This window comes from Chaetomium globosum, genomic scaffold (genome assembly GCF_000143365.1).
Source record: "Chaetomium globosum CBS 148.51 scaffold_1 genomic scaffold, whole genome shotgun sequence".
Lineage (NCBI taxonomy): Eukaryota > Fungi > Ascomycota > Sordariomycetes > Sordariales > Chaetomiaceae > Chaetomium > Chaetomium globosum.
In genome coordinates this window covers 6,507,772-6,527,748 of record NT_165976.1, presented here as the reverse complement: position 1 = coordinate 6,527,748, position 19,977 = coordinate 6,507,772, and the positions used below count along the sequence as shown (strand labels likewise).

The 19,977-nt window shown below is 55.4% G+C and overlaps 8 protein-coding genes across 8 annotated transcripts; 4 read left to right on the top strand and 4 right to left on the bottom strand.

Annotated features, from left to right (window-relative positions):
* Positions 1-1,619: 1,619 nt before the first annotated feature.
* Positions 1,620-2,812, top strand: CHGG_02105 (uncharacterized protein; the record flags this gene model as incomplete). Its single annotated transcript, XM_001221325.1, has 2 exons — positions 1,620-1,752; positions 2,040-2,812. The coding sequence occupies 2 exons, from the start codon at positions 1,620-1,622 to the stop codon at positions 2,810-2,812; spliced, it is 906 nt and encodes a 301-aa protein (XP_001221326.1).
* Positions 2,813-4,246: 1,434 nt separating this feature from the next.
* CHGG_02104 (uncharacterized protein) lies at positions 4,247-6,509 on the top strand (the record flags this gene model as incomplete). The annotated part of the gene is made up of 5 exons (XM_001221324.1): positions 4,247-4,738; positions 4,877-4,967; positions 5,032-5,293; positions 5,353-6,038; positions 6,250-6,509. The coding sequence occupies 5 exons, from the start codon at positions 4,247-4,249 to the stop codon at positions 6,507-6,509; spliced, it is 1,791 nt and encodes a 596-aa protein (XP_001221325.1).
* Positions 6,510-7,240: 731 nt separating this feature from the next.
* CHGG_02103 (uncharacterized protein) lies at positions 7,241-9,028 on the bottom strand (the record flags this gene model as incomplete). The annotated part of the gene is made up of 2 exons (XM_001221323.1): positions 7,241-7,248; positions 7,774-9,028. The coding sequence occupies 2 exons, from the start codon at positions 9,026-9,028 to the stop codon at positions 7,241-7,243; spliced, it is 1,263 nt and encodes a 420-aa protein (XP_001221324.1).
* Positions 9,029-10,279: 1,251 nt separating this feature from the next.
* Positions 10,280-12,855, bottom strand: CHGG_02102 (uncharacterized protein; the record flags this gene model as incomplete). The annotated part of the gene is made up of 6 exons (XM_001221322.1): positions 10,280-11,358; positions 11,426-11,500; positions 11,558-11,738; positions 11,850-12,398; positions 12,507-12,749; positions 12,823-12,855. The coding sequence occupies 6 exons, from the start codon at positions 12,853-12,855 to the stop codon at positions 10,280-10,282; spliced, it is 2,160 nt and encodes a 719-aa protein (XP_001221323.1).
* An 850-nt stretch (positions 12,856-13,705) lies between these two features.
* Positions 13,706-14,733, bottom strand: CHGG_02101 (uncharacterized protein; the record flags this gene model as incomplete). The annotated part of the gene is made up of 3 exons (XM_001221321.1): positions 13,706-14,405; positions 14,469-14,610; positions 14,691-14,733. The coding sequence occupies 3 exons, from the start codon at positions 14,731-14,733 to the stop codon at positions 13,706-13,708; spliced, it is 885 nt and encodes a 294-aa protein (XP_001221322.1).
* A 948-nt stretch (positions 14,734-15,681) lies between these two features.
* CHGG_02100 (uncharacterized protein) lies at positions 15,682-17,006 on the top strand (the record flags this gene model as incomplete). Its single annotated transcript, XM_001221320.1, has 3 exons — positions 15,682-15,843; positions 15,901-16,287; positions 16,344-17,006. The coding sequence occupies 3 exons, from the start codon at positions 15,682-15,684 to the stop codon at positions 17,004-17,006; spliced, it is 1,212 nt and encodes a 403-aa protein (XP_001221321.1).
* Positions 17,007-17,277: 271 nt separating this feature from the next.
* On the bottom strand, positions 17,278-18,813 carry CHGG_02099 (uncharacterized protein; the record flags this gene model as incomplete). The annotated part of the gene is made up of 3 exons (XM_001221319.1): positions 17,278-18,027; positions 18,142-18,723; positions 18,796-18,813. 3 exons carry the CDS (start codon positions 18,811-18,813, stop codon positions 17,278-17,280), a joined length of 1,350 nt encoding a protein of 449 aa, XP_001221320.1.
* A 348-nt stretch (positions 18,814-19,161) lies between these two features.
* On the top strand, positions 19,162-19,585 carry CHGG_02098 (uncharacterized protein; the record flags this gene model as incomplete). The annotated part of the gene is made up of 3 exons (XM_001221318.1): positions 19,162-19,191; positions 19,314-19,385; positions 19,436-19,585. The coding sequence occupies 3 exons, from the start codon at positions 19,162-19,164 to the stop codon at positions 19,583-19,585; spliced, it is 252 nt and encodes an 83-aa protein (XP_001221319.1).
* Positions 19,586-19,977: the final 392 nt, after the last annotated feature.

The following is a 19,977-nucleotide window of genomic DNA, read 5'->3' as shown; positions in this document are numbered from 1 at the left end:
CGGCGACCTGTTCTAGTTGCTTTACAGAATTTTAGTGAGTCGGAAAATGCAGATCCTAAAGGCATCCCAAAACGAGCGGGGTATACCAGCTATGTACGAGGTGTGGAGAGGCGACAAAGATAACTAAACGAACCACTGGTCGACTCGGCAAAGCCAAAAGCAAGGGCATGGTTCTGTCAGTGATGGTGTTGGCTGAGGAAGAGGCGACTCCAAGCCAAAGAAACGTTGTAGTGCTGGACTTCCAGCTGTGAGGTGCGGGTGATGGCAGGTGGTTGTTGTCGATATTCCATTTTAGGACACCCGATCGATGTCGGGCGCCGTCAGGCGATGGATCGATTCGTCGACACCTCTTGCATTGCATGATCTCGGGCGATGACGATGCGGGCCCCAAAAAATAAGTTTCGGCATGCGCGACGTCGGGTTCGCAGCTGTTCGGTTCCTGCAACTTGGCTGGCTAGGTAGGTACCCGGGGTGCACGCCGATTCTAACTATCCAATGATGGGAATCCAGTGAATGCAAACCCCATGATGCAAATACCATGACTCTGGCACGAACGCATGCGGGTTTCGGCGGTTTCGGCCGCTGCAGCCGCTGCAGCCACTGCCGTCGCGGTCTCAACCAACGTTCAGCGCTTGCAGGTTGTGGCTGGATGCTCGATGCCCCGTGCACGCGGAGATTCGAAATTTGGAAGGATGGCATTTCAGACCGTGCCCAGTTCCAAAACGGGCACAAACTACCGATTTTCGGCAGTCAGTGCTGGCTTTCAGCTGGCCAAGGTGGTGGGTTTTGTCCAGAACCTAAATTTTTCAGCTTGCGAGTTCCAAGCCCCAGCACCCGATTGGCTTAGTGCGATGCCCAGTCAGAAGCAGCGGCCCAAATTCAGAACCACGAAGCCACCAGGAGGATGCGAGTGGGCCGTGCTTTCGGTGAATTAACCTGCAGATAATCTGGCTCAGTCCGGCTTTCTGTGCGTTGCGGGTTAGGGTCATCGCACAGGCTCGGGCCTGGTTTTGCGCCCGGTTTCCTTGGTTCTTGCCATTTTTGCGTCTTCCTCAGCTGGTTGTGCTCGGCAACAAGCAACAAGTCCCCACCTTCTTCCAGGCCCCGCAGGTGACGGTGCCTGATCCCATGCCGCCAAGCGACGCCATCCATCCCACTGCAGAAATAAGACTAACCGGTTGTAGGAAGCTCGGTGATGGGCAGTGTTTCGATCCCCCGTCGCCCCGTTGCCCCGTCGCGGCTGTCATTTGTGAGCATCTTTTTTGGCATATTTTCGCAGCACAACGCCACATGGTGCAACCGTCATCCAGCTCATTCATGGGTCCATGGGTGCAGTACTTAAATTCTAGACACACGACGAGTGGGGACATACAAAGACAACCATGGCCCGAAACGCCTTTCATCTTCCCAGAATTCAGCTCGTCTGTCCTCTTTGGTGGCTCCAAGCTCGCCACTCTAATAGAATAGCCCCGGACAGTGGCAGGCACTACCGTGACACGGCCAGAGACCAGAGCTGACACGGGACCTATCCATGCATCCTAGTCTGATCCAAACGGTCGGGTCTTGGGAAACATAAATCTCCATGTCCATGTCCATGTCCCATGACCATTTCGCTCACCATGGCCCCGATCATCAACATCAAAATCAACATCAACCTCAGCCCCCTCAACCTCAGACTGCCATCTCACTCGCAGAGTCCGTCCACTGTTTTCGAACCACCGATCGACCGAGGTCTTCGACTATCCGAGCCAAGTTCACCACTAAGGAGAGAGAAAGAGTGTTGGGGGTTAGACGCCAAGGTGCATGTCTGAGGTGTCGCATGCTCAAGATCCAGGTTTGTTCCTTTACTAGTGCCTCCCTACCCACCCACTCACTTGGGCTGGGTACCCAAGCTAAGCCGTTCCGGGCATTTACTGATCACACGACTATAATCTAGTTCTCCCTTGAGAACCAGTGTCAAACCTGCCTGCAGTCTGCTATCAGGGGATCTGAGAGAAAGGTCGTCTCGTTTTGATACTGCGTACGGACTCGGTTCTTAGACGTCTACATCTTTGACCCGGCGTCCTTCCGAGCCGGCGCCGCCGCAACCATGCAGACAACATCACAGATGCTAGCCATGAGCAAGCTGCTCGGCCGCATCGCCAAGCCTGCCAACTTCACCCTCACATCCAACCCCATAGCCTTCAACAACACCATGGTATCGTGGCTCACTGACCCCGACTTTCACCTCCCCAACGGCAGCATTGTCGGCCTGTGTTGCTCCAGCCTTCTAGGCCTGCAGTTTCCAGAGGACGCGGCCGCCGGCACCGACGGCCTGCTCACCGACTTCCGCCGCTTCCTGCTCGCCACGTCTCTCACCCATGCCCGCTGGCGTGACAGTAGCCTCAAGGTCGTCCAGGCCCGCGACATCTGCGCTGCGGGTCAGGTGTCAGGATACCGCCTCCTCAGACGCCTCGATCGCATTCTCACCCCGCAGTTTCTATCTCGCATCGGCCGTGACTCCTGTCAAGTATTATTCCTCCTCGTGCTGGGTGCTGTCCTGGGGGTGGGCTATTCAGGCTCGCAGTTAGAGGACCACTCGCCTCAGTTTCCCTCAGCCGAGATGCTCAGTCCCGAGTTCCAGCGCAGCCCGACATTATGGTTGGCCATGAAGGAGCACTTGTGTCAGATGCTGGCGCACCATTTGATTTTCGTCGGGTCTATGCTCGGGATCAAGTTGGGAAACCGCGGTGGAACGGCGGATTATCGACACCGCCGTGAGCCGGTGGAACAAGGCCGAGGAGTTTGTTTGGGCGGATGGTGTGGGCTATAAGATGGAAGAGATGGGCTCGCCATCGCCGCCGCCACTACTAGTCCCGATCCCGATTTCAGAGGTTAGGCAGTTCCAGCCTCAGCCCATGGAGGCCTGGTCGGAAAACCCAACGTCATACCTTTCCATGTTTGACGAGTCGGTAGCCCCCCCGCCCCCACCCGCGCCCCTACCCGGACCCCTACCCGGACCGAGCGAGCCACGGAGCGCCACGCCAGTGACAGCATCACCGCCACCAAGACCGGCATCCGAGCCATTGGCCCGACAGCACAGTAAGTTACTGGCAGTCCCTATCCCAGCTTTGGGAAGAGTGAATCACTAACTAGTCATCAGCCTCGGAGTCGATGCGGCGATCGGAGAAGAAACGGAGGTCGATGTGGATTGTCCGGCCTTTTGACGCCGGCCCTGACCGTGGCTTGGTCAATGTGCATGCACGCCTACAAGGGTGCGGGGGCCTGGAGAGCCTACGAGCTTTTGTATGATGCCGACTCAACTCGGACGATGATGATGATGATGATGATGATATGACAAGCCTGTACACGAAATCAGCGCCGCCGAGAGGGCGGAGCAGACTCTTCCTTTTCATGAATAATGGCTTTCGGAGGATAGAAAACCACCATAAAGTTCTTAAGGCTTTGTAATTAAGGGAGTGGCGATCACAAGAACTTTTTGGGTCATGTTAGCTCTCATCAATGCTTACCTTGACTCCAACGACCAAACCTCTCTGGTCCTTGTCAACCACTCACAGAAGGGCTTTCCTTCGAATTCTCAACTTGTTAGCCATGACCTGAAATTACCCGGATGGGCATGATGTTCAGGTGGTAGAGAGATCCTTGGCATCCCTGGAGCAGAGCAATATGTGTGATTTAGCCGTTCTGGGTCAGCTATTAACATGAACTCTATTATGAATGGATCGACAATCACTGTCAATCAAGGCAATGAGCCGCGGCAAGTGTTCTGTTCCGAACTCCGAGGGGGCCAGCAAGAGGATTGATTGTAGCACAAACGCATGGCGAACACGCCTAAAAGTTATATTCATGCATAATAGAATAGGTAATACAGCGGAGATTATCGAGTGCTCTGCATTCTACCCTAGAAGGCTCGGGAGGCTCCGTCCCGATACTTCCCAAGTATCCGGGTGGCAGCCATGTATCTGGGGCATATCCCTGAGCCGTGATCATCTCCCGAAGGGCTGCTCCTCATGTGCCATAAACGCAGGGACGGCCTTCATCTTCCAATTCTGGCCTTGGTTGCTACTTAACGCGCAAGATTCGTAGGGGCGAAACGACCGATTAATAGTAGGAGGAAAGGGATTGGTATAAAGGCGGCAATTCCCACTGGGTCTGGCCCCTTGTCGAGGAGAGTCAGTCTGAGATCATTTTCATTTACCTCCATTTTGTATACCTAGTTGCGCTATAACAAGACTTATAGCGAACAATGAAGATTTCACTCTTGCTCTCTGTGGCCGCGGCCACGGTCGCGCTAGCAGGGCCTAATTGCCCTCCCCTGGGCCCAGTCTACGAGAAGCCGTACAACTTCAAGACGAGTTCCGCGATACAGGCCGCCATCGCCAACCTCACAGCCACATTCACGGCCTGGGACCAAAACAACTCGACTGCCATCCGCTCCAACACGACGAGCTACAGCATTGAAGTGTTTAGTACGAACAAGGAGAACCCAACAATCTTCAGCTGGCACCACACGGCGGCTTCCCTCGCAGCGGCCACCAACACATCCGGGGTCAAAAAAGCCGGCCCTGACGCCGTATATCGCCTGGGCAGCCTCACCAAGGTCTTTACCGTTTACGCATGGCTGGTGCAGGACGGTGATGTGAAGTGGAACGAGCCGATTACCAAGTACATCCCGGAGCTGGCTGCCGCTGCGGATAAGGCAAAGGAAGATCCTGTGGCGAACGTACCATGGGACGAGGTGACCATCGGCTCGCTGGCAGGGCAGCTATCCGGGGCCATTCGAGACTGTGAGTCCGCAAGATGAAGGGCTTCCCGAGAAAGGAACTAATAGTGCTGAGATGGCCTAATGAGCGAGGTCACGCAAGAATTCAACCAGAGTGACGCGGTGGGTTTGGGATTTCCACCCCTGGAGAACTCAGACCCCATGCTCCCGAAATGCGGAGAGTGGCCGCAGTGCAACAGGACTGGTAAGCTAAGGAGTGTTTGCAAGATACGAGCCTACAAGAATACTAACAACGGGCTATTTAACAGAATTCTTCGCTGGCTTGCTTCGAGCGTACCCGTCATTCGCACCCTTTACCACCCCCGCATACACCAACACCGGCTATCAAATCCTGGCTTACGCGCTCGAGGCCATCAAGGGCAAGAGTTTCCAATCGATGGTGGAGGAGGGCGTGCTGCGTCCCCTCGGTCTCGACCATACCTACTACCGAGACCCGCCGGTCGAGGAGGGCATCATTCCCGGCGCCCAGAACAGATCCGGGTGGAATTATCAACTCGGGGATGAAAATCCGTAAGTCCACACTCCTCCCGCGACAACAATGGTTGACTGACCCCATTGCCGCACCCCAGCGCCGGAAACATGTACTCCTCGATATCCGACATCTCGACCCTCGGCCGCGCCATTCTGCGCTCGACCCTGCTTCCGCCCGTGCTCACGCGGCGGTGGCTGCGGCCGGCGACCATGTCCTCGGAGCTCGTGGCCGGGGTCGGCTACCCCTGGGGCGTGCGGCGGGTGGTGGTGCCCTACGCCAACGGCAAGCACGTGGTCGACGCCTTCAACAAGGCCGGCCAAATCGGCTACTACTCGTCGCTGTTGGTGCTGTTGCCGGACTACGACGTGGGCTTTGCCGTGCTGCACGCCGGCGAGAACATCCCGGGAAATAGCAACTTCAACGTGGCCGACATCCTGGGCGCGCAGCTGGTGCCCGCGCTGGAGGCGGCCGCCCGCGAGCAGGCCGAGGCCAAGTTCTCCGGGGAGTATGTGGATGATACGCGGAATACATCGCTGCGGCTGTCGACCCAGACGGATCGGCCCGGGTTGGGCGTCGAGAATTGGGTGAGCAACGGGACGGATATGAAGACGGTTGCGGTGGTGATGCAGGGCGGGTATTCGCCGGTGCAGCCGAGCGTGAGGATGTATCCTACCGGGCTGGAGACGGTGAGGGAGGACGGGAGCAAGAGGGTCGCGTTCAAGGCCGTGTTTGAGGATCTTAACCTGCCGGCGAGGACAAACAACATGTTTTCGACCGACTGTGGTACGTGGGTGTCGTTTACGGGGGTCGTGTATGGGACGCAGCCGCTGGATCAGTTTATTTTTGATGTGGGTGCGGATGGGAAGGTGGTGAGCATCGAGAGTTTGGCCCTGAGGTCTGTGATGAAGAAGACGTAATTCAGCATTAGCATGGATCAGATCACAGAGTCGAGGGAGATGCACCAAGATGGATTCACTCCCGTCGTCTCCGATAGTTCGCCTTCAAAAAGGGCTTATACTTGCTACCATCCTCTACCGGCCGCATCGGGTCATGGTAGATGGCCTCGGGGGACGAATGATCCTAACGATTGACGATGATCCTTGCTGGGCCGGGCAACCGCCCCTGGCGGTAGTGCCAGACCCCTTGGCTGTCTGGTACCGGGTGCTCGATGGGGGCGGGCGGCAGCGAATTGGGTGCGCAGCACGCCGGGCCGCTCAGCAATACGCCGAGAACGGCGACGGGGTGCAGCTATGAACCTTCGCGGCCCAGAATCAAGAGCTATTGATCGTCCATATTGTTAATGATGTAACTCAAGTACTTGGGTTATTGCTAATACTGTTATTGTTGTTGGTGGTGATGGTGGTGATGGTGGTGATGGTGGTGAGGTGCTGCTGCTGCTGCTGCTGCTGGAGTGGTGATGTCTCAAAGTAAAAAAACGGCAAGAGCGTGAACACTGAACGGGCAGTCTTTAAGCGGCTGCTAACCCAATATTTAACTAACCACCTGCCGTGAATCAAGCCCTGCCTCCCTTACGATCGCTTAGTAGTAGCAAGTGCGAGGGTGGGGCCAGGCAAGAGTAGGGCCGACCAAGCGTTGTAAACAAACTTCGATACGGAGATGTGTAATGGCAGTAATGTCTGGTTCGCATGCCCCTTGCTTGTTTAAGTACATGCCGGCCAAGCGGAGAACGAAACGAAAAACTAGGAAAAGGAAGTTCCGCCCTGTGGTCACCATAATGGTACTAACAATCCCAGACTTTCCCCCTTGCTCTTAGTTCCTAATTATTAGAACGGGGCGCTCAATCAACGAGGGGTCCTCAAGCGTAGCCTCATTGACTTGACTTTAACAAGACATGACGATATCCATGTTGATGGGATATTCCTTCAAGGCCACGTCGTTCTGAAGACGCATACGCATTTCCAAATCGCTATAAATATATGTTATTAGGTACAACGGCTGGGGCGATTCGAACCTTGGGACTTGGCTCAACTTACTACCTGACATGATGAAGTTATTATTTTCAAACACCTGGGGAAAATGATCGGAAACTTTGTGGGTCTGTTCAAGTCAAGGCATCATCATCATCCGAACATTTGGGGTCTAGAACGTTGTTACTAGATGTCACGAACTTGACGCTCCCTTGTCAGTATCCATCTTCTCCAATTTTCCTCCACCTCCGGCACAGCAGCCGTGACTCCAGCAATAATACCCTCGATAATGTCCGTTCCGCCCACCGAGGGAATACCTTAGTCCCCCCCCCCCCAGTTACATGTTCTTGGCTACCCAGTTGACTTGCGGTGACCGGTTGAAATCTGATTTAGATTCGGTCACGCTTTAAAAAGGATCCCTTTCTTGGATGTCCACGGTGATTGGTGATTGTTAGTGATTTTGATCTGTGCCAAATTTCGCCCGCTCCAAGCGCAGTCCCAAAATGTCAGCAGGGCCCAGAGCTTAATCAAGCCGTGGAAATAGCTAAATAGGAGATAGGCGGGAAAGAGAACGACGTCCTGGGGATGACGGCGGAAGTAGTCAAACACCTTGACGACCTTGGTAAAGAGAATCCAACCTACCAAGCCTCCCAGCACGACGGTGGAGGTGTATGCGGAGGACCGGGTGAAGAGGTAGACGAGCAGGCCATCCGTGACGGCAGCGAAATTGGTTAGCGACGTCAGATAGACGGCGTAGACGCAGTACGGTTGGGATGCCCATACGCTACGTTCCGTGATGAGACTGCAGAGGTTGGATCTCCAAGTTGTCCGCGCCCAACGCTTGCATTGGCCTAAGAACTTGATGTGCGCAGATGCGTCGACTCCGATTGTCGTGTGCATTACACAGTCTTCGGTGTACTGAATCTTGATCTTCCAACCGTGTCGGACGGCGAAGCGAGTGGTGAAGTTGTCATCGTCCGGGCTCAGGGGGCCGAGCATGTCGAAAAAGAATCTCTCATTGGTGTAGCGGGGAAGATATTCGTGGTGCCGCAGGATCTCAGTGCGTAGGGCGCAGCATCTGCCGGAAACAACGAACACTCCGCCGTCCACCGTGTTGGTGGCGCGAATCTCAAAGTTGTGTCGGCAAAGATAGGTGGCGCCGAGCATGTTCCAGATCCGGCCCCAGAGATTCAGACCTTCCTTGCGCTGGACGCGCTTGTTGGTGCCAACTAAACCCACAGATGGATCCTCAAAAGGATAGAGCAGAGATTTGAGATAGCGCGGCCCCAAGGTGACGTGATCGTCAAGCAAAACCGTGATGTCGGTCTCGATATGCGGCACAGCAAGGGCTATCTGGCCCCTTTTGCTGGGAACTTGTGCCGTTTCAACCACAAATTGTATGTATGGATACTCGGAACTGACTGCGTCGACACACGAAGAAGCCCCAACGAAGAGCTCATCGCCAGCAGTCGCCACAATGATTTTTGCTGGGTCATTGGCCGCGCAAGACCTGAGTGTGTTTTTGAAGGCTTCCAAATCCGTGGTAACAGTGGGGATCACTACCGTGACATCCTTGGATGGCGTGTAAGTGGGTTTGCTCGGCTTAGGTGCGGGTGAGTAACACCAGAATGCGGCCAGGTTGACAACAAACCGCAGGTACCGCCAGCAGAAGAGGGCGAGGAACCAGTAGAGGTAATAGTCCCCTCCGGCAAGCCGTGAAATTCCCTCGTAAAAACCTACAAGAATAGTGATTAACAGTGCCACGTTAAGAAGAGCCCTGACTGCGGTCACTGGGAGGTCAATGTTCTTCCTCTCCCTGCTGGTCCTTGGGTGAGATTGCGCCATGTTATGGTTATGTCCAGGCAGGGGACATTCCAGTCGGGCAGTCGAGGTTCCTGGGCCTGGAAACTAACTTCAAGCAGCATCTCCCGGGAACTATAAACCATTTCCACAAATAATTCGTTGATATTTCAAGTTGCTCTTCGTCCCCAAACTTTATGTAGAACATACCACTTGATCCACCGGGGCAAAGTACAAAGGGGTTGAAACACTGCGTCCGAAAATAAATCTATAAACAAGGACCTCGATTTCTGAACATCTGTACTATTACATGATTATCGATTCAATTACATGTGAATTTCCAAGGATGGGTTTCGTTTGGATGTGCGTTGACCACGGCCGCACATGGAAGGATAATGGGATATATTATTATTATTATTATTCATACTCCGCTATGCCCTAGGGCGTGCCGGACCCTCAGCTATTTAGTGTACAGGAAAACCGTGCCCTCCCGGGCCGGGTGAAAAACCCATACCAACAATCAAGGAACGATGCGTTCTGGTGAGTCTGCGTATACAAAGAGAGGAGGCCTCCTGGCCTCCGAACGGGGGCGCTTCAGGCCGCCGCTTCCAGCTCGAGCCTCCTGGCTAAGTTGTACATCGGCAGCTTCCCCGAGTCCATCAGCCAGTCGAGGACTCTCCTCGCGAGCCGTGCAGTCGTGGGATTGATGCCGTGTAGAACAGAGTAAAAGTCCCGTCGTGTCCGAATTCCAGTTCTCTCCCATCTTCGAGTCAACGGTGGGGCCAAACACCACACTACCAGGTGTTCGGCAGTCTCTCGTCCCTCGTCACACTCGCAGGCAGGAGTCAGAACCTCCGGGATAATGGGATATAGGAGTGTGGCATTCTACGATAATCATTCACGGTACACGTGTACTTCGTACAAGCTCCAGTCTTTATGTTAACCCAGCATGTGGAGTTCCCGGCTAGCGAGGCCACGGGTGGTAATTCACTGGCGCAGCATTCGAGCTCAAGATCAGAAGCTCCCGGCCAAAGGGCGGGATGAGATGATAGATATAGGTGTCCTCGTAGTTGTTGCTGAAGGGAGCAAGCGGTTGGGGGACGAAGCTAGAAATCATCAAGTTCCTTGGAGACAAGCAAACTTCGACATTAGGACGCCAATGGTAGCGAGATCTAACCTCTAAAGTATCTTGTTTTAAACCAGATTCCCATGACATAAGTTCGTGTATTAATAGACGCTGAAACACTTGACACCAACCCTCCAGTCCCGATTAGGACCCAAATATTACCCCTCACCTTATTGCATCCCGCCGTCTTTACCGTCCTCACCCCCATCAGCACATTTCGCCTCCATCTCCTCCCTCTTGAGCCTCTCGACCCTCGCCATCCGCCACTGGTCCCCATACACCCACACAAGCCACAACAGCGGCGTAAGCCCGATCGTCAGCCCGGCAAACGCGAGAAATGTAATCACCTCCCCAATCCCATCAATGATAAACTGCACCGCCGCCACCCCCGCCGCGCCCAGCGCACAGCGGATCAGGTTATTCACCGCCGTCGCGCTGGCGCTCGCCCCGGGGTACAAATCCACCATGAGCGCACTATTCTGGGTAAACAGCCCCGTGGCTGTGAAGGCAATGACGAACTGCAGCACCAGCGGCACAGCCATGCCCTCGACCGACTCCAGCAGGGGGCTGTCGACGGAGAACCCGTACCCTCCAACCGCCAGCACGAACAGCACTACCTGGTACCACGCCGAGCGCAGCCGCGCCCGCGAGACGGGGAAATCGCCCGTCTTCTTGCCGCCCACCTCGGCGTCGGCGGGGAGGCCCCGCACCGCGCGGTACTGCGCTTCCACGATGCTGTAGTCGCGGTCGAGAATCCGCCCCGTGATGCAGGACCCCGCGATGCAGCCCGCGCCGTTGGGCAGGAAGGCCAGGCCGACTTCGAGGTCGCTGAGGCCGTAGCGGGACTGGAAGAGCGCGGTGGTGGAGGAGGTTACCGTGCTCCAGATGGTGTAGACGACGGCGCCGAAGAGGAGCGTGCAGAAGACGTCCTTTTCGAAGAGGAAGCGGAGGGGGGAGAGGATGGAGCCGAGCGTGACGCGAGGGGGGTCTTCTTGTGACGCGTGCTCCGTGTGTGGTTTGTCCTCCCAGTACTGTTTCAGGGGTTGGTAGATGATGGGGCGGTTGAGTCCCTCGAGTGGCACACTCCCGTTGCCGGCGATGCGGCGAAGCGTTTCGGGAAGGAACAGGACGATGAGAATGAGAGCGATGGAGCCGAGGATGAAGAGAAGCCAGAAGATGGCGTGGAATCCGAAGAACTGCGTGACAATCCCACCGATGACAGGCCCAACGGCTTGGCCCAACATGCGGACTGGGGTAGTAGCGCGTGTTGTTAGCCAAAGATCACAACGAACCGTAAGGATGGACCAATTACTTACTGCCGCCGAAACTCCCCATGAACCCGCCGCGTTCTTTTGCCGTGGTGATATCGCCAATCACACCAGCACCTGCCACTGATCAGCCACCTGTTCACAACAGACTGGAAGCACACGATGAGACGTCTGACATACCAACCGAGATGGTAGCTGCACTTCCGGCGGCCTGAATGGCCCGGAACACCATCAACATTTCGAACTCATCGCTGAATACCAGAGCAATATTGGCGACCAGATAGACAACAAAAGTACCAATGAAAGTAATTCTCCGCCCTCGGGTGTCACTCAGCGGCCCCCAGAAAGATGGTGCCACGCCCTGGACCAGCATATACACAGTCACAGTGAGCGCGATCAAGGCAATGTCTGTCTCGGTGTCCTGCCGATGTTAGACTGGCAGCCAGGCCCGGGAGCTGGAACTGAAACTCACCTCGGCGATATCTCCTAGGGCGGGGAAGTAGATGTTGCTTGACAGTGGCGAGAATAGCCCTGCCAGGGAGACAATGTAGACCAGTTCCCATTTCTTTTGTGTCGTAAAGACATGGTAAGGCGGTTCTGAGGGACCATCCTGTTGTTTCTGATCTGTCGGTTGCCTCGGCTTTTCGTCATCAGACAGATCTGTCTCTGAGCTCTTCGCCGGCGCGTTGGTGATGTGGCTGTCCTTCCGAGAGAATATGGATGTAAACCTGTCAAGCTGTCGCTTCGCCGCGTGTCTCAAATCCCGAGCCGGGGGTTGTGATGCGTTATGGACGTCCTCCACCACCGTGCTCGACCTCGACGAGGAGGGTGTTGACAGATCAAAGACAGGTGTCAGCAGACCATGTTCCCCGACTTGGCTTTCACGATGCGGTTTTCCGTCTGAGTCGTCGTTACGGGTCGATCTTGTGTCGCAGCTCGGCAGCTGGGGAGATGTTGGCTGTGTCTCCATGACTATTGATCTTGGAAGCGCTTGGCTCTTGGCTTTTCGAAAAAGACATATCTGAATGGGAGGCTACGTTCCATATTTACGCAGCCAAGGACACTGGCCATTCTACATCCTAATCTCGAGTACTTGCCGCTCCCGGGAGCCCGACGTAGTAAGACATACCGAAACCTGACGCTTGCCCAGGGGTCTGGAGATACGCTTCATTATCCGTGAGCTGAGGCGTGGAGAGTTTTCGAGATAGTGATACGGGCAAGTGGAAAGAACATTCGGTCGGAGGTGGTGATCAACAGGAGTCTTAGTACTGATCAGCGGGAGATGTGTCGGCTTGCCCCGTGCCAAGAGAGGTCGGAGCCCGGCTTCCCGGAGCCTCCCGAGACGCCGTGCCGTCAGGAGATTGCGAGGTTCCTAAGCGCAAAAATTTGTTTCGTTGTTTCAGTTCACGTCAATGATGAGGCGGATACTGCTGGAGTGCCACGACATGATGATTGCCCTTGAGTGGATCAGGGGCCATGCCATGCTGGGAGTGAAATTCTGCGTTGCAAGGTCACTTTTCCTTCCCTTTCAAGAACAGTGTGATTGTGTCAATATAAATACACGCGTGAGAAAGGCGTGAGTTGATCCTCTCGGGGGGATTCATGGTAAGAGACAGTACTGGTCTCAGGCCGGTCACCCCATGGGCAGACAAAAGGCCAAACTCCAAGTACAGGTTTGGGCCAGAGGAAAAGGTAACGAGTGGCCCAGAAGCCTAAAACAAAGTCTTACTCAATTTCTTTTAGCTGATTTATTTGGCTCAGTCTCCCTTAGTTACCTCTTTTTTTTTTTTTGGTTTCTTTCTAGCTTCTTTTCTGGCTTTCTTCTAGCTTCTTTTCTAGCTTCTTTGATTTCTTTTCCAGTATCTTTTCCTAGCTTAATTTACAGTTTTTTTTCTACCTCTTTTCTTGATTTTCGAGTCTGGCTTTTTTTTTTTGGCAACAGGGTGCCGGTGAAAGTGATCCGGCGCCGGCTCCGGTCCCGGCAAGATGGACCCACTCGGCCACCGGGTCGGTAAAGTGGGTCAAAGCCAATGCAGTGCAAAGCGATGCTGGAGGAAGCGAAAAACCGGTGATTTATTGGCAATTCCTCCAGGTTTATAAATCCATACTTGCATCGCTGTGAGAGAGCTCACTTTTTGAGTTCGCTCTTGACTAATGTTTCTATGGTATCTCGATTACAAACGCCCATGCCGCCTGTTGCTTCCCGGTGTCTCGTTCCGGGAAAGTCCCTATGCCCAACGCCTGCTCCATGTCGGAGAAAATGAAAATGGTAGACCCCTAGATAAAAGAAGACCTGAATGTGGCCGACCGTACATACCGCATTCAAGCCTATTGTGACTTCGAGCGGATTTTTCGAAAGTATATCGCCGTTGTTCCAGGGGCGCGGGAATTGGTCTTCGGGTCATACCACGTCATGACGTCTAGAAGGACGAAAGCCTTGGGCGTCTCCAACTCAACGAGTCCCGAGACGCAGACGCATCCTCGAGGCGGATCTGCCCTGAATGGCCGTTGCTCCTTAGAGTAGGTTTGTTTTAGTTGTTTCCAAGGCTGGGATGTTGCAACAGAAAGCACCATTTCCTGGAGCCACGTCTTCTGAACGGGCGTGTCTTGGTTGTTCTGGCCGAGGGTCGGTTTTTCCGGCATAGGCATGGGTTTGTCCCGCGGCGTCGAAGAGGCGGCAGATGGTGCATTCGCCGAGGAAGACATGGACCCAGGGTCGTTTACCTCTTCGGGCCGTCTGGTAGATTGCTGGCGGATTTGCTGCAGCGCCTTCTGCATCTCGGGACCGGGGCCGGAAGGTAGAGGAGGGGGGGTCGCCGGGTTCGGCGGCTGGGCACGCCCGGGTTCCTCGGAACCAAAACCGAAATATTTTGCAACCTCAAAGGAGGTCTGCTTTACTGCCGCCGTGCCTAAAGCCCAGAAACCGAGCGCCATCGGCTTTGGCCATAAGACTCGCTGCATCTGTTTTGCGACCCATGAATCGTAGGGTACGGTTACCAATGACATCGCATCATCCGTAACCAATATGCTGACATCCATCCATGTTAGCATTACAGCCTTCGGTTACGAAACGGGAGCCAACATGACGTACCCAGTCCGCTCATAGACAGGCGGTGCCGCATAAGGGTAATCGATATCCATCCAGTATCTGGTGATCTTCGTAGCTTTCCCCAGTCTGGATGTGAATACGGCATTCCGCGAGGCAGAGTCAAGGACGAGTTGAGCTACGTGAGCTACACGGTGCGTTAGCAGTCGAACTGGGACGACGCAAGAAAGAGGGGTGACGTGCCTCTGATTTTTCTCTGCAGTTGACGGTCGTTGGCCAAGTTGACGAATGCCTGCCATTCCGGGCCCATTTTGGAATATGGTTGTGGAGGATGCATCTTCGTCGTCAAAGGAAGTGGAATAAAGGCCGGGTCATCGTCTTGATGCTTGGGCGTCTTGTCATCGTGAGGCGACGCGGCCGGCGTGACCCACAACATAATCAACTGGTAGGCAATGACACCTTTGATCACGGTTCCTCTGCATCGGGCAGCGGTCAGCGAAAGCAGAATGTGGAAGAGGAAGGATAAATTCCTACAAAAACCAAGTAGCTGGCCTTCCTTTTCTAATCTTGACCCTTTCTACACGGACCGTCTGCCCACTCGACAGACGAGCGGCTATCTTAGCGGAACCGAAGAGCGTCCGGAACGGACGGAGAAGGCGCGCCATAGCGGTCGGTTGTGGCGCGCCAACCCGGCGGCCAAGGGAAGGGGTTTAGAGGACTGGGTCGAGAAGCACTAGTGGGAATCGAAGAGCGAAGTGTTGATCGGGAGATTTCGGCGTGGTTAGGTTCTGGAGGAGCGGGGGACACTATGCTGAGATTACAGAGTCCGGGATAAATATGCGATCGTTATTAAATTTCGGCCAGTAGCGGTAAACCTGCCAGAGGTACTCGATCGGATGAGGGTTGGTGTTAAGCGTGAGGCGGCAGGGTTGTTCGAGAACGTGGATTCATCTGCCGCGGTTTGTCCTCGATTTGGACTCTTCTGTCTTTGGAGAGCCGACTCGGTGGTGGTTCGGTGGGTCCGGGAAGCGGGTGGGGTGGGCGCCCATGCACAGACCACCTTGAACCGCAGCTGCGCCGTTGCAAGGGTCGCAACCTGGAAAGCAACAGCAACAACCAACAATCAACTGGTGCACACGGGCCAACCAAGACTCGTCACCTATCCCGTCGTCTTGCAACCAACTATCGCCATATCTTCCATTTCCCCCGTTGTCGCCTCTTGTCACGCTTAGACGACCTCAGGATTCGGCTGTTAACCATGAGGCTCGTCGCCGGCCTAACAGCGGCCGCTCTCACCGGCCTCGCTGCCGCTGCAGGTCAGCAGGATGCAGAGGTCTACATGTTCCAGTCGCCATGGGAGGCTTCCACCGAGATACCGAGTATCCCCAAAGAAGTCGCCCGTCACATCTTTCTTCAGAGGGTAATTGCGGTCTAATCACTGTGCGCACTGTGTTCCAATGTTGATATCCATGAGTAGACATCCAGGCAACGATACGGCAGCGACCTGCGCGACATCCCCAGCTCCATCCACACCGAAGCCGCGATTGACCACCTTGCGAGGTTCGGCAAGAGCCCAGCGCCACTATTTACCCAGGCGGACAAGACCGATGCCTCTCAACTCGTCATCATTATTGAAGGTGCTGCGGCCGAACAATCTGTCCGGCTGAGGGAGACATTGGGACAGAATACCGCCTTCACCATCTCCGACCCCCCTTCCGCCGCCGCCAACAACCATTTGATGGCGCTATTCCGAAATATGGGGGTTGCCTCGTCGCATCAATGCGATTTATCGGCGGCGATCAACCCCTTTGATGGGGACTGTTGGACCGGCCCGTCCTCAGTGGTCAAGTACGACCTACGAGCTGTGAGCCCTCCCGTCTGGTTGTTCCTCAACAAGTTTGCTAACGTTCTCCAAAACAGTCTCCAAAGGCATTCGACTCGCTAGTTGACAACCTCCCCCGACTGGACAAGTTCGTGACCGCCGGCGACCTCAACGCCATGCTCGTGGTTCTGCCCGAATCTAGCCGCTCGTCCAAGCTCAGCCACTGGAGTGTCGCCGCTGCAGGAACAGGCTCCGACCTCCGCCGCCGGCGCGACGCTGAGATGGTCATCTCGGACCAAGACCACACCCAGCCCAAGACCACCGCCGCCCCCTCCAACGCGCCCGCGGCTCCCGGCGGCGGGTCCGGGTCCCACCGCACCAAGGCCATCCCGCAGTGCTTCCCGTCGCTCAAGAGCTGCACCACCGGGACCAACTCGTGCTCGGGCCACGGCGAGTGCGTCGACAAGTACGCCCGCGGCAACGCCAGCAGCTCCGACGAGACGGCGCCGGCGAGTTGCTTCGCGTGTCTGTGCAAGCCTTCGCTCGTCGACCGCGAAGGCGCGCAGACCAAGGGGCGCAAGACGATCCAGTGGGGCGGCAACATGTGCCAGAAGGAGGACGTCAGCGTGCAGTTCTGGATGCTTGCCGGCTTCACCATCACAATTGTGGGCGCCGTGTCGTTTGCAATTAGCATGCTGTTCAGTGTTGGCGAGGAGACGCTGCCTGGTGTCATTGGTGCTGGCGTCAGCAGGTCGAAGTAGTCATCAACGGGTTGAGGGTATGCTACACTGTCATTTATCTTGTCACTGGGTTTGTGGGTTTGTGGGTTCAGATATAGCCCCCTCGTGGAGGCGTGAGTGCTTGCTGGGAGGTTTCGGGGTGTACCCATAGTCATCGGCGTCGGCATGGCAGATACGGGTTGAATTCATCGTTCTAGACAGTCAAGACCACAATGTATTTGAATATGTTCCACATCTCCCGCGTTGGAGCTCCTGCCGACTTAACATTACAAACACTTAACGAGGAGACCTATCAAGCCATCTCGATATCATCCCGCCTTATCGGTGTCGCACCAAAACTCTCCAGACCCCGTTCCACTGGCAAGTCCCCTGCAATTCCCGGAGGGAATGGTCTCAAAGGCGACTGCGTCACCATCTGGGCGACGTCTCCCACATTCCCGCCGGCGCTGGCTACAACAGCCTGGTACTTGGCGCCAGCCTGGTTCAAAATCTTCTGGACCTCCTTCTCCCGCGCAAGGATTTCCTCCTTTTCCTTTTCGAGGTCCCCTATCCTCCTCTGCTTCTGTGTAACGTCGTTTTCTAGCCCCTGCACTATCTCCCGCATGCGCTGTAGTACCTCGTTCAACTTGGGCAGCGGTTTCATCCGCGGGATAGCATCCGGCCCACCGGCGCCGTCCATGTCGTGGTCGTCATCGGGCCGGTGCAACCCATCCATGCCTGCGCGCCGCTGCGCGGCCTCGTATGCAGCTCGCCGTTCGGCTTCGCTGTCGTCGCTCTCGGCGTCAGACCCGTCCTCGGCGGCCTGGATCAGATCTGCCATCTCCTTCCTGTGGCGCCGCGCCGCGTCTCTCTCGGCCTTCTTGCCGAGCGCCAATCCCCCATCAGAGACAAACTCGTCATACCCTTCGCCCAGGTCTTCGTCGTCGGCTATCAACCGGGAATCCTTCTTTTTCTTGGGGAAGTCTATTGTCACCCGCCCGCTCTGGGGCTCCTCGTTGTCGGACCCGTCATCGTCAGACGAGATGAAGATCTGCTTCCTTACCTAATCGCGCGCCGTCGTTGCCTTGCGCTCGCGGGATCTCGACTTTCAGAAAGAACCCTGGGCGGGGGCGCCTTGTGGTTGATTTGCGTGTTTTGTGACGTCTGTAGACTGCACGACCAACGCGCCCTCCAGCTCGGACTGGTCCAGCTCCATCTCATCCTCGTCATGGATTTGTAAAGATGCCAGGTTTTGTGGTGTATTCGGGGTGGAACTCTGCAATTCTTCCAGGTATTCCTTGCTGTATTTCGGGCCCTCTTCCTGGGCGCCGAAGCGCATGGGGAGGCTGCCCGCCAAGTTTTGGAGGGATGCCGATTTGCGAAGCGTGTTGTTTTCGAGTAACCGCTGTCCAAGAGGCTTCTTCGATGTAAACGGCTTTACGACCGCCCCCCCGGTATCATCGTCGGCTTTGTCTGCTGCACCCTCGCCGGGGCCGAACGAGAGGCGGGATGACGCCGGGCGCCGTTTCACTTTTGTCGAGCTCGATCGGCCGAGTGCAGGGCGAATAACGACTGGCGCACTGGACCCATCCTCGTCATCGTTGTCGCCGCCTGTCGTGGACGCTGACCCTCCTTGGCTCTCGCCATCGTTGATGTGGATGCTCTTACGCAGCGCGGAGGATTTGGCGGGCTTGTTACGGCCGAACTTGATGCGCCCTGGGGGCGCCGATTCTGTCGGCAGCGCATCAGCTTGCTCGCTCTTTATAAGGACCGGTAATCAGCAACGGAGAGCGCCTGAGAATTGTCTGGGCAGTGGCAATCAACAACTTACGGTCGCTTTGCGCCTCATCACCAGCGCTGGATGACGCTTTCACGTTATCTCCGTCATCATCAAACGTTTGGATGATGCGCGCTTTCCTTTTCGGCCCGAAGGAGCTCATTATTGCACGCAGAAATTAGGTTTCTCTGTTGGGCTGCAGAAGATTCGCAATGTTGCTGGAAGCTGTAAAGATGGAATTGGAGGCTTTGGAGCGCGAGCGGCCGGCAAGATTGTCTGGCGTCGCTTATCGTGGTTATCAGACCCCACGTGACATCACTAACCTCTGGATTTCCAGGCTCGGGCGCGCCAGAGCATCCACCGACCGCGAGACTATCGCCAACAATTGCCCTCCAACGATAGACGGCATCGCACAACAAGATGGCGCCTGCACAACCAGAACTCAAGAAGGTGCGTTATATTTTCTTCATCAAATAACCACGGTTACAGAAATATTACCGCTACAAATTCTCCAACATCCCCAACCACCCTACTCTCCACACGTTCAGTGCTGACCCGTCGCGCTGCGATAGTACCTCGACAAGCGTCTGTTCGTCCAACTGAACGGCAGCCGCAAGGTCCTTGGCGTCCTCCGTGGATACGATGTACGGCCGCCCCAGAACATTGATGAATGGTAGAAATTGACGGTGTTCAGGTCTTTCTCAACATTGTGCTAGACGACGCCGTCGAAGAGAAGGACAATGGGGAGAAAGTAAAGCTTGGCATGGTGGTCATCCGCGGAAACTCAGTTGTCATGCTGGAGGCCCTCGAGAGGATTGGCGGCGATGATCGGGGCGGTCGCTAAGTTGCTGGTATGATGCATCTTGTCAAACCGGGCTGCTGGGCGGACTACGGCCGGCAACACACACGTCGGCCTACATTTTCCGGGATGGGATACTGAAGGGGTGGGTTCAGGTGCACGGCGTTCATCTCTGCGGTACACGGCGGATCGAGGATACAAGGTCAGCCAGGACAAATTTGGCGGCGAAAGACACCCAGCATACCCGCACGTTATCTATCCTCAGCACGCCACCTTTTCTCGTCATAGCCGTCCATCATGCTACCGCCGTACACTTTCACCCAGCCCCGGATGCCACCGATCATCACCTGTGACTTCAAGTCACCGCCGACCTCGTTGACATAGTCCTGCAACCAAGCAGCGCAACGGGGACCTCGACCAAGGGAAGAGCCTATCGA